This window comes from Parasteatoda tepidariorum, chromosome 2 (assembly GCF_043381705.1).
Source record: "Parasteatoda tepidariorum isolate YZ-2023 chromosome 2, CAS_Ptep_4.0, whole genome shotgun sequence".
NCBI classification, from domain to species: domain Eukaryota; kingdom Metazoa; phylum Arthropoda; class Arachnida; order Araneae; family Theridiidae; genus Parasteatoda; species Parasteatoda tepidariorum.
Window position 1 is genome coordinate 22,711,714 of NC_092205.1, and position 12,806 is coordinate 22,724,519.

Genomic DNA, 12,806 nt, shown 5'->3' on the forward strand with positions numbered 1-12,806 from the left:
CTCTACTTATTTAGATTTCTAGAAATCATTCTATATTTTCCTTTATTATCTTGTTCAAGATTATTCATCATTCCCTGCTATTTAAACCATTTTGCATGTGATTGCCTTGTCACTTCTTACAATCATCATGTCTTTAGACACTGAGGTAGGTTCTTATTAAATATAAAAAACCGAAATAGTTTTTTTTTAATTTGTGCCTTATTTACACATTCCTGAGTGTATAATTTTATGAAAGCATTGTTCAAAAAGCAGTGGAACTTCATTAGAGGTCTATTTAAGCAATTCATAATGTTCCTAAGCTGTCCCAATATTTTGTTTAGTCTAACACGGGATTCAGTAAATTGAATAAACTAGAAAACCTAAATGTTAACACAGATATAACAAAAACATAATTAGCATTTTTATTCCTTTTTAAATTTATTAATTTTATTTTGGAACATATTTGTTTGAATCTTATTTTTTAAAAACATTTGCTCAACTTAAGAGACTCTGAATACCAGTTTTCAACAGAGGGATTTTCAATTTTCTCATTCATTATAACATCCATAGATAATTTTTTTGGTGAAATCGGCTTTTCAGATTCTCTTATTTGAAAAATCTTTCTTAGACAATCAAAAACAGCAAGTTCTTCCGCTATATTCAATGTTTCGCCTGGGGCACGCCCTAAAAACTTCTTATCGGAATATATGCCAACATTATAGATAGCCATTATGGTATTCCGTCCTGACTCAAATATGAGTCTTGGTTCGTATTCACTCATGCCATGCTTCACTAAAATAGAATTCAAAACAGCACAAGGATCTTTTAAGTCCCATAAGTCAAATACATCTTTTCCAACAAGTTGTGTGCATATTAAGTCTAAAACAAATTTTTCAGCCTTACTTTTACTATCATCTTTGGCTATACTTCCAACTATTGCTAATAATGAACTTGCTAGAGTATGATTTTCAGGTGGATATTCTGAACATAAAACCAAGTCTTTGGTGCCAATGTTGAATGAAACGTGTGCCAAAACTTCATCAGATAACAGATGATTGTGTAGAGCCAGTACACCTTCTTCAGGCAAAAGTGGAAAACAATGCCTAAGATATCTCTTCAAGAAATCACTAGTGATATCGCGTCCATCGGCAATAAGTGATGTATTTGGTCTTAGATCCAGAGTCACATCTTGTGTTGGTATGTCTAACTCTTTCCGCCTTTCCTCTTCGGACTTGATGTAAGATTCATGAATGAAAGCACAACGTAAAGTTTCTTCAGTTATATTTTCATGCAATCTTTGATTAAATGCGTACAGTTCGGCTTTGTAGTTCCAATTGTCCCACTCACTTCTTTTTCGTAAACGATCAGGACCGGCTAACTTACGTCTGAATTTCATAGCTCTCAATGTACGACCATAGCCTTTTCTGAAGGATCGCTCTTGTGTTAAAATGTGTTCAGTAACTGTTAAAACACGAATTTCATTAATATTTATAGCATTTTTTATGTTTAAGATCTTAGGAAAACCGAAATTCAAATATCTGAAAAAAGCCATGGTTTCTTTAACAACAATAACAATAACAAAGATTCAAAGTGAAAGTTGCAGCTTATCTATAAAAATGTTAAGAAAATTCTAAAAACGAAATGTTGATTCAAAATGCAGTATAAAACTGATCAGAATTATGAAAATATTATGCTGTTCTTGGAAATATTTCTACTTAATTTAAAAGTCTCTTAAACAATATGTAATTTTGAAAAAATTATTTTTATGTTGTAGATCGTAACCGTGAAAAACTTCTGCCTGTTTACCGAAAGTGACAAATTTGGAAGTTTTGAAATGCTTTCGTGTATTAATGCTGATATGGTTGATTTAATTTGAACTTATTTTCTATTTATAATGAGAGTTAATCTCGGAAAACATTTTATTCAATTTTCAGAATGTCTTTACTGAGTGCAAAGTGGAAAAAAAAATGATTGTTATGTATTGTTTTAAAGAAATGTCATAGCGAGATATATTCCCTCATCTTGTAAAAATTTATCGCATTTTTTATTTTTAGGTGAAAGTTAATTTATAGTGAAATTATATACTTGTTATTTTAATTATGAGTTCTAATCGAGGAAACAAAAAGCACATTTGTGTGGTAGTTTTAGGAGATTTCGGTCGAAGTCCAAGAATGCAGTATCATTCATTGTCTTTAGCTAAACACAATTACTTGGTCGATGTGGTGGCTTATAAAGGTATCATTTTAGCTGGCATTTGTAATATTAATAAAGAAAATCTTTTAATTTATTTATCTTAAATATCGATTACGCATTTAAGGTTCCAGTCCATTCAATCAGGTGCTTGAAAACGAGAGGATCCAGATTCATTATATGAAAGAGGTTCCAGCCATTATAGGAAGTAAGTGATTTTCGGTTCGATATAGATATTTTCGTATTGATACCTGCTTGTGCCAACTATAATGTTTAAAGCGCTAAAAGGATTTTAAATTTGCAAAAATACATTACATACATTAGGTAATATCTATCCATATATATTTAAAGGTTTGCATGTGAGTTACTACAAATAGTTTACATATTCTCAATATTTTTGCCGTGAGCCGCTCTAATCAAGTCTACAAAACTTAGCATTTATTTTAGTGATGGTTCCATTAGAAAAATATTCTTCTCTGTATTATTGGATAGATTTTTTTTTAATTCAGATATCCGTGTTATGAATTTTCTGCTAAAATTTATTATTTGTTTTTAAATAATTTTGATTTTTATGCATTTATATTTGTGATATGTGATGTTTTGTTTACCAGTTGAAAGAAATATTTCCATATAAATGATTGTATGTGTTAACTACAATTGCTCAGGCACCTAAAGGAATTTGAAAAGTAATAATATGCGAAATTCTGCCAATTAGTCTCCTTCTGTATAAAGTTTCATTTTTAAAGTTTTTCACTGAGAGTTGCCTAATTTTGGATTATTTTGATGTAAGTACCAATACAGAAATCATCCCAAGTTTATTGGAAGAGCTACAATATATCCTTACTAACATTAAAATCTATTAGATTAGCCATATAATTTTGTGATACTAACACTAAAGAAAAATTGAATGAAATAGAAATTTTAAACCAGAGATTAGAAATATAGCTGTTATACATTGACTGTATTTTTTAATTAAATATATGTTCTCCAATATTCATAAAGCCTGTTTAGGATAAATATTGGTCTACTTTTCTCAAATATAGTGTTTTAATAGAGGCAAATATTTTATAAAGATTAGCTGTATTTTTTAATATTAAGATTTATTTAACCAATATATTTATACTATCAAATTTGATTCTCAGAGCAAAAATTTGATATCTGATTGGTAAACATTAAGAATAAAATTTTATTTATTATTTTCTATTTCTAAATATTTTTAATTGTTGCTTTGTGTTTAATATTGTATTTAATTTTGCTGAAATATTTTTTTTAATGCAACATTATTTTTTTATTTTTCAGGGACGCCCAAAATTATCCAATATATTTTAAAAACTATTTGGCAAGCTTTACTTCTTTTTTGGACTTTACTTTGCCTTTCAAAAATGAACTGCATTTTACTTCAAGTAAAATACTTTGTTTTTATAATTTTTTAAATTATTTTTTCAGTTAGTAAATTACAAGTTTTTACTTTATTTAAATAAAAGTATGTAATTTTATGTGTATTTTATTTAGCTTTATTTAAATTTAATAATCTTATTATATAAAGAATTTCTTTTGTAATAGATAAATTAGTGTTAGGATAAGACAGGTATCATTTTATATAAATGTATCAATAAAATATCTCTATTAACTTTTTCTCTACTAAAATAAATAATTTTCTTTTTAAGTAAGAGTTAATTTTAATAATTCACTTTATACTTTTATGTGTGTGGAAATTTAAAAATTTTATTTTAATTTTTGTAATGAATGTTAAATCATAAATTAAGTGAAACACAATTTTATGGCCATTAAGCTTTTAACCCTTTATTTAATTTTTTACATTAATATATATTCTTCCATATTTAAAAATATAACATTTGAAATTAAAGCTTAAATTTAGATTGTGAAATAGTGATAAAACAGTATTTCTTTAAATTTATTTGCAAAATGTTCATATTTTTGCTTCATATGATTTAGTTACTTGTTTGCAAACAGTTTGATAAATCAGTTAATTAAAAAAAAAAACCTACTCATATAGAAAGTGTATTCCTATTAATTACATAAATGCTGCTGTATACAAGATTACAATTTTTGAATGAATTATATTGCAATACAGTCAGTATCGGTTATATGGTCAGCTCATGGGTCCAGAATATTATGACCATATAAGCGGTGTGACCATATATGCGATAACCAAATATGTAGTATAGTTAATATGGCGTGAATATATTCTGGAATCAATGTATTTTTTAAACAAATAATTCAACTTTCAAAAACGTTTAAGAATTAATTATTGAGGTGCATAATAGGAAAGAATGAAAAAATAATTTTTATACTTTTAGAAAAATTTAATTCTTTACCTTAGCATATGTACGTGTTCAAAAAAAATATTCCAATAAGCTTGACTGTTTCTTCTTCTTGGTTGTTAAAACACCTTTTTCTAAGTCTCTGATAGTTTTTAAATGTTCATCTGCTGCATCTGAATTTGCAAAAAAAACACCTTAAGTCATCTATAGCCTTAAGAGCATCAGCTGTTGATACAGACTTTTTATTGCATTTAGTATCATCCTCATCGTCACTTCTTTCAGCATTCAGATTTAAGACATTAGGTACAATGCCTTCTACAGTTGCTTCACAATTAGTGAGGAAATCAACGTCTATTTGGGAATACAAATTTACGTCCGGCATTGCATAGCCTCGGTTTCGAAGATTTTCTGCCAATTCAGCCAATTGAAAATCTTCCTCAGGGTCCTCTAATGATACCGAAGAGTCTGGAGAACTGTGGAACCCGGCGCGATGGAAAAAATTTTCAATAGTTTTCGACGACACCATGTTCCAGCTTTGGTCAATATAGAACAGTGCGTTCAAAACTGAAACGTGAAATTCTTCTTTTCTGTCTATGGCGGTGATCATATCCCGTAGAAGAAGCTTTCTGTACATAGACTTGAAGCTTTAAATTATGCCTTGATCTAGAGGCTGCAACACACATGTGCTGTTTGGAGGCAAAAATATCAGCTCAATCGATTTCAAGCCCTCAACAGGACAGTGAGCAGTGCAGTTATCAGCAATCAATGCAACTTTTCTGCTTTTCTTTGAAAAATGTAGGTCCCACCTTCTGAGAGTTTTTTCCCAGATCGTTTGGGTCATCCATGCTTTGGAATTGGCATCGTACAAAAGGGGCAAAGATTTACAATTTTTCATGCATTTCGGTTTCAGAAATTTTCCAATCACCAAAGGAATCATTTTCTCCGAACCATCCATGTTTGCAGATAACAAAACTGTTAAGCGTACCTTACTTTTTTTTCCGCCTTATACAGTTTTCTCCTTTGAAGCAAAGGGTTCTGTCGGGTAAGATCCTATAGAAAAGTCCACATTCATCGACGTTGAACACGTTAGCAGGTTCATATCTTTCATGAATATCTCGCAACACTACGTATTTCCATTCTTTTAAAGAACTGTTGTCAAAATCAGCAGCTTCTCCGCACAATTTCTTAAAGAATAGGTTATTTCTTGCATTCAATCGCTGTATCCAGCCATTGCTTGCAACAAAATTTGATTCTCCTAGTTCTTTAGCTATTTCTAAAGTTTTTCTTTTAGAATATTCCAGGATATGATATAGGAGCATTTCGTGATCGTGCATATTTGATCCATGACAGAAGAGTCTTCTCCACATTCGCATAAGGTGACACTCACTGACGTTTTCTTTCTCGGTCGCTAATTGAAACATCTGGGCAGCTACGTTTGGCTGCTAAAATGTTTTTTAAAGTTGTTCGCGGTATAGAATTTTCTTTGGCAAAAGTAGCTTTTGAAAGGTTTGACTTTTTAAACTTTTCAACCAATTCATTTTTTTCCCGATATTGTTAAATTCTTTCTTTTCGAAGCCATAATGAAAGCATGGATACGTTATTCGTTCAGTAATCCAAATAAAATGTTCTTTTCTCTCAACTTCAACTCCTTTTCAAATGATCAAAAGACCTTTTGCCCTTGGGCGGGGAAAAGAATGCCAGTGGTCAAATGAGGAGAGGGTAAGGTCAAATGAGGAGAGGGTAAGTGGTCAAATGAGGAGAGGTAATGAATGCAAAAGAGAAAAGAGGGTAGGGTGACGAAATAGAGGGGGAAATTCCAGTTCTCTCCGGGGGTCGAAGGAATGTGTTTACCTTCTGGTCATTTTTCTTGTCTTCCTGTCTAAGGAAATGTCTTAAAATGTATCTTTTTTCAAAAGAAAAAAAAAGGAAACTGACCATATAACNGATATTGTTAAATTCTTTCTTTTCGAAGCCATAATGAAAGCATGGATACGTTATTCGTTCAGTAATCCAATAAAAATGTTCTTTTCTCTCAACTTTAACTCCTTTTCAAATGATCAAAAGACCTTTTGCCCTTGGGCGGGGAAAAGAATGCCAGTGGTCAAATGAGGAGAGGGTAAGGTCATTAATGAATGCAAAAGAGAAAAGAGGGTAGGGTGACAAAATAGAGGGGGAAATTCCAGTTCTCTCCGGGGTTCGAAGGAATCTGTTTACCTTCTGGTCATTTTTCTTGTCTTCCTGTCTAAGGAAATGTCTTAAAATGTATCTTTTTTCAAAAGAGAAAAAAAAGGAAACTGACCATATAACCAGTAACTCGAGAAATAGGATGACCATATAAGCGGTGAGCTTTAACACGTGTTTCCTACTAAGAAGACGGGACTTTACCATATAAGCGGGGTGACCATATAGGCGGTACTGACTGTATTATATATTTTTTTAATTTTCTCAACGTTGAGGCTTTTTTTTACAAATATTATTGTTCAAAAAGTTCTTTACTGTACATTTTACCAATGTTAAAGCTTTTTCTACAGATAATATTGTTTAAAAAGTTCTTGAATGCAGAGTGCGGAAAAAGATAAGTAGACAACCCTGAATAATGTTTGATTTAATGATAGGATTTTCACCTTCTAAGACTCAATCTTAATGGCTCAAGGAGGTGCCTTAAAATAAGCTAATTAATAAGTGTAAACAATTTTTAAAGTTATGAAATCAGACACAAAAATGTATTTTCTCTGAATTAATATGTGTCTTTTTTTGTCAGATATGAATTTCTGTCCCCCAAAATATAGAGGGTGGCTGCAATCTAGAAAACATGGTCCCAATAGTTTGGTCAGTAAAGATCTCCAAAGTTTAGACCCATTATAGTTAATTTTAATTTCTTGCCTGTTTTACTGGTAAATTTTATAATTGTGTGTAAAAATTTTCAATTTACTTAAAAAGTTCTCGAGATATAGCTAAATATGCTGAAAGTAAAATTAACATTAAGGGTATGGAGCACTTTCTTGAGCAAACTATTTGGAGCATATTTCCCAGATTGCGGCTGCCCCAATATTTTGAAAGTCTGAAATCTGAATTCGTCAAAAAAAAGAGAAAAAAAGGTATGTATATTTAGAGAAAATGCGTTTTTGTGTCTTATTTTGTAACTTAAAATATAGTCTACATTTATTAATTAGCATATTTGTGGTCACACCCTTGAACCATTTTGATTGAGTCCTAGAATGTGAAAATTCGAATCAAAAATTATTCAGAATGGTCTCTTTTTTTTTCCTCCTTTTTTTTCCTGCGCTCTGTACGTTGGCAGTTTTGTTTTTATTCTTATCAAAAGTAAGGGGACTTTGTATTTTTACTTTTCTCCATTGCCGTAGGTAGATCTTGTAAGATTTCTTTTTTTTTTACATTATTCTACTGCAAAAGCATCTTTATTTCTTAAGCAAAATATTTTGATTTATTATTTTTTTGTTCACTTATTAACACATGTTTTCTTACAGAATCCCCCATCGATTCCCACATTACCAGTATGCTGGCTTATATCCTGGCTTAGATATTGTTCTCTATTTGTTGATTTTCACAATTATGGATATACCATACTAAGCCTCTCTACTGGAAAGAAGAGTAAATTAGTAAAATTCGCAAAGTGGTATATTCTTTATCATTACTTAAAAATATTTTTATCTAATGACTATGCAAACATTTTCTTTGTAGAAATTGTAAATTCTAATAATATTTATAAAAAGTAATGTATTAATGGTTAGCATGGTGTGCCCCTCTCCCCCATGGGGATTTAATTTTAAGTAGATCATTATGATTAAAGCTAGAATATTAATAATTATCAAAATGTGTGCATTCCCTGTGTATATTTATTTTTTAAATTTTATATAGATGATCATAATTATCTATCAATATTAACAATTAAAAGTGTACATTTTTTAAAATATTTTTTACATAAAAAATAAGAAAAACTAACTATAATTTTTTTCTTTTTTAAACTTATTGTGAATTTAGCTATGTTTTTATACCTCTTGTATTAAATAGCTCTGTCTGAATTTATATTTTTCATAGAATTGTAAGTTTTAAGGAATGACAATTACCATATGCTTCCAGGTGTGAAATGTATTTTGGCCGTAAAGCAAATAAGTCCATATGCGTCACTAAAGCCATGAAAGATGATTTAAATGAAAATTGGAACATTAGGTATATTTCTGAATCCTATTTTCCATTATTCTTCCTCATTCACTTCATTCTCTTGTGAGAAATTTTAAGATTTATAAATAAATTATAAACTTTGTTTCGGTAACTATTTACTGCACAAAAAATTTTTATTTGTAACAAAAGTCTCTATTGTTTATTATATATTTTGTGATGCACTTTCAACCTCAAATCTAATATTTATGTTATTTCAGGCTAAAAAACATTTTCTTTAGTTGTCTATGTTTTTTAAAACCTTTTTTTTTTTTTTTTTTTTTTTTTTTTTTTTTTTTTTTTTTNTTTTTTTTTTTTTTTTTAGCAGGTTTGGAACTTTTGTCATATTCTTTTTGGGTTGGAATTTTGAAAACCTAATACATTTTTGTTTACTTAAAAAATGTTTATTTTGTGTCATTATTTTATAATAATATTTTACTCTTGTTTTTATTTCTGGATTTTTAATTTTTTTTAAAGTATTAGGTCAGTGTTATATATTTGTCTTGCAGACCATGACCAAATTTTGTTGGTAATGGCAGACCTATCATATTATCTATCTGAGCAGCCATTTTATTTTTAGATTTACAATTTGAGTGAATAATAAAAAATAACTAGAAAAAAATTCAACAATAGATATGCATTATGCCATTAAACATTATAATTGTAATTATTGATATGAAATTTGTGTTAAAAACTTGCAATGAATTTTGCGCACTCACGTACTCCTGGCACCAGAGGTATCTCACTTGCTGTCAGCTCTGTAACAAAATATTGCTCACCATTTCAAACTGTAGAATGTTGGCTTTGTGGGCGAGCTAGTGGGTAAATGTTTCCATATGGCCTTTGCAAAAAAGGGCGAAGAACTGAGACCAAAGTACATTTCACAAAGAATGGGGGAGAATACATAAGATGAAAATGCCTGATCCGAGGTAAAGTTCCACATGCCCAAAAAATTTAAAAATAGTCCCCAAATCAAAAAAATAAATAAAAATAAGCATAAGCTCTCCTAAATATAATGCATTTGCAGACTAGTTCTTGGAATTCAATGGACGAGTCAGTGTTACTCTTGGGCTAAAAAGTTTACAGATTAGATTCTAAATTAATGCAAAATAAGCAAAAGCGGTAACTAATCTATACCAAGGTAAATTTTATATCTTAATATGTACTAAAAATTTTAATTTAATTTATAATTTGCTGTTCCGTATTGTTTTAATTTTTCTCAAAATAATAGTCTCCAATATTTTTTACCAGAGCATCTGTGTTGTATGATTGCCCACCTAGCATCTTTCATCCTATTTCAGTGGAAGAAAAACATTATTTTTTTAAGAAAATGAGTGAAACATATCCTCAATTTAAATCAAAGTGAGTATAAAGCATTTCTATTAATTTTTATGAATGACCTGCAAAATGTTATTTGCATTTAATTTCTATCATTTTCAGTTATTAATACATGGTTTTATAACAATTAAACATTTTCTTATGTAACATGCCAAGTAATTTTTTACTGAATTTTAAGTTTTCATATAATCAAGGGAGCTGCCAACTTAATGAACATTGTTAGTTGGTCTTGCTTTTCTGTGTTTATACGCTAAAGTGTGTAGTAAGAGAAAATGCTGAGTCACATTTTTAAATAATCATTTTCTGGTGTTTCTATTAATTATAAATATTACATTATTATTAAAATATTACTGTTGAAAAATAATTGGGGCTGGACAGAGTTTAATTTAGTTATTTAGGCCATTAATGGCACTGAACTGTTAGTTCTAATGTTGATATTTTTAATTTTAGTTTTATTGCACTTTAATTTTTAAATCTAATTTAACATTCATTTATAGATTAGAAACTGCTGAAAATGAAACTCGTTTTACTAAACTAATTGAAGATAAATGTGAATTACTTCCGAGTCGACCAGCATTGGTAGTTAGTAGCACTAGTTGGACTGGTAATCATTTTATTTTATTTAAATTATTTATTATTATTATTATTTTTATTGGGAAAAGGTACATTTTGCAATCTGACAAATCATTAAAGAATTAGCTGAAATCATTCAAAGATTTTTAATTTTGAAAAATAATATAAGCTTTTTTTAAAAATAGAAGACATTCAAAGTTAAATAATTTAAAATCATTCTCTGTGATTTTTCTAAGCATATTTTTATCGTAGTAAAGTTATTAATTACAGGTATTTTTTCTGGGGGAAAAAAGAGATATTTTCTTTAAAATTCTTTTTTTTTTTTAAATTCTTTCTTTTAAATTTATTTTTATTATTTTTTTTTAATGCTTTTCTTTAAAAATGTAGTATCTTAAGTCCAATATTGGTCACTTTCAGGGTTACTTACTAAAATAATTGCATGAATTAGACGTTGAATCATGTTTGGTTTTCAAAATAAGTTTCTATCAGTTTATAAGGCACTTTTACACTTATTAATTTTTGTCAAATGCATTTAAATTTAAGTTTGAACAGATATTTAATTCTTGTTGGTCTTAGTTTTATAAAGGATTAACTAAACAGAATAAACATTTAATGTTATTAGCTTATTTTAAACTATAGTATAGTATATGATGTATTTGTATTGTATACCTCTGTTATTGATTGGAGTAACTAATGCTTCCACAATATCTTTTTTTTCTTCCTCTAAATAATCAGAAGATGAAGACTTTTCTCTTCTACTTGCTGCATTAGATGGTATGTATGAAATAAATAATTTTTATATAATTTAGTTAAAATTGACTTTTTTATCTTTTATACTTGATTTTTTTTTTTTTAAAGATTATGAAGAAGCAGCAACCAGGAGAAAGGACCTTCCAAACTTGATTGTTGCCATTACTGGTTTGTAGCTTCTTATTTATTAGCTATGTGTAATGGTTTTCATATAAGAAATTTTCTATTTTTCTGTGTAGTACTTATGATTTTATTTGAAAATTAATTCATGCTATTATAGTAAACTTTACCACAATGGAGGAGGAAGAACAAAAATATTTAACGCTGAACAATAAACAATTTGAAATTTGAAAAGGAACAATTCCATTAATTAAAGAATTTTCTATTTTATTAATCAGTTGCTTATTCTTTTAGTTTGACCTTACTTCTGTATTGTTTCCTAAAACTGCTTGAAGATTTTATTTTTTGCATGCTCATTTAGAATTCTTTTCATTTAATGTAATTTTTTTTCAAGTCTTGTTGGAAAACTAATAGTAAGTTACATAGCTGTTAGGTGCATTGCAAAGTAGCTTAGATATTATTGACTGACCTAAATGTAAAATATATTACTATTGCAACATATCACTCACTCCTTAATCGCTAAAGCCTTCCAACAAGAATTCTGGTCCAGCTCAAATCACTCATGAATGGGGCAATGCATATTTACCATACTCTCTTTCAGCACGAGTATGGCCACCTTATTCACCAGTCTTGAATCCAATGTATTTTTCCTTTTGGTTTATCTTGCTAAGTATGTCTGTGCTAAACTTCATGAGGTTTTGGCATGTCTAAAAATTATCCTTGTTTAAGGAATGAGATAAAATGTTAATGGATTATTTGGCTCCTAGCAGAAATTTTGTAATGCATTTACAGTTCTGCATTGAAATAAAAGTTGGCCTTTTTAAACATTAGTAAAAGAAATTTTTTCTTATTAATTTAAAAGTTTGGTTGTGATATTTTAGTAAATATTAAATTTTTTATTTTATGTGGACAAGTTATTTTTTGTTTTGTTTCTGAGAAAATTCATATATTAGGTAAGCACCTAAGGAAGGTTCTGGCATGTCATTTGCTTATTTTTACTGAACCAGAGAGCGTAGGGATATGAGCACTCTTTATGACAATAAAATTCCCTTATTTTAAAATATTTTTCTATTAAATGCAAACAAAATATAAATGATTACAGTAAAACCTTTCAGGATACTGTGAATTTACCATTTTACTGTGGATTGAACAGTGGTCACCACTGTCCATTCCACAGTAAAATGGTCGTTGATGCAGGTTGGCCGTTCTTAGTGGTTACCTCCGTTGACTTCAAAATTGTTATCAAAGGTACATGACTTTTCGCCAAAGATTCTAATTTTAGTCAGTGTCATTTTTCTTGTTGCGGAAACGCCATTTCTGTTGGCATCATGAAAAGACGTATCAATGGATAAAATTTAGTGTCTATAAAAGTGATCCCAACTGATATAATTC

The 12,806-nt window shown here is 29.2% G+C and overlaps 2 protein-coding genes across 3 annotated transcripts in view; one reads left to right on the forward strand and one right to left on the reverse strand.

Annotated features, from left to right (window-relative positions):
* Nucleotides 1–378: 378 nt before the first annotated feature.
* LOC107438104 (mitochondrial ribosomal protein L44) lies at nt 379–1,575 on the reverse strand. Its single transcript, XM_016050283.4, has one exon. The coding sequence runs from the start codon at nt 1,529–1,531 to the stop codon at nt 461–463; it is 1,071 nt and encodes a 356-aa protein (XP_015905769.1). The 5' UTR covers nt 1,532–1,575; the 3' UTR covers nt 379–460.
* A 196-nt stretch (nt 1,576–1,771) lies between these two features.
* Nucleotides 1,772–12,806, forward strand: part of LOC107436820 (ALG1, chitobiosyldiphosphodolichol beta-mannosyltransferase) — a 33,633-nt gene continuing 22,598 nt past the window's right edge. For both annotated transcript variants that reach the window (XR_011636104.1, XM_043048711.2), the window contains exons 1-9: nt 1,772–2,214; nt 2,297–2,377; nt 3,469–3,572; nt 7,943–8,091; nt 8,556–8,645; nt 9,885–9,995; nt 10,469–10,575; nt 11,280–11,318; nt 11,403–11,462. Coding sequence is in view for 1 of the 2 variants with exons in the window: in XM_043048711.2 (XP_042904645.1) it covers nt 2,079–2,214; nt 2,297–2,377; nt 3,469–3,572; nt 7,943–8,091; nt 8,556–8,645; nt 9,885–9,995; nt 10,469–10,575; nt 11,280–11,318; nt 11,403–11,462 (877 nt within the window). In the remaining variant the exon portion in view is untranslated. The remainder of the gene's footprint in view (nt 2,215–2,296; nt 2,378–3,468; nt 3,573–7,942; nt 8,092–8,555; nt 8,646–9,884; nt 9,996–10,468; nt 10,576–11,279; nt 11,319–11,402; nt 11,463–12,806) is intronic.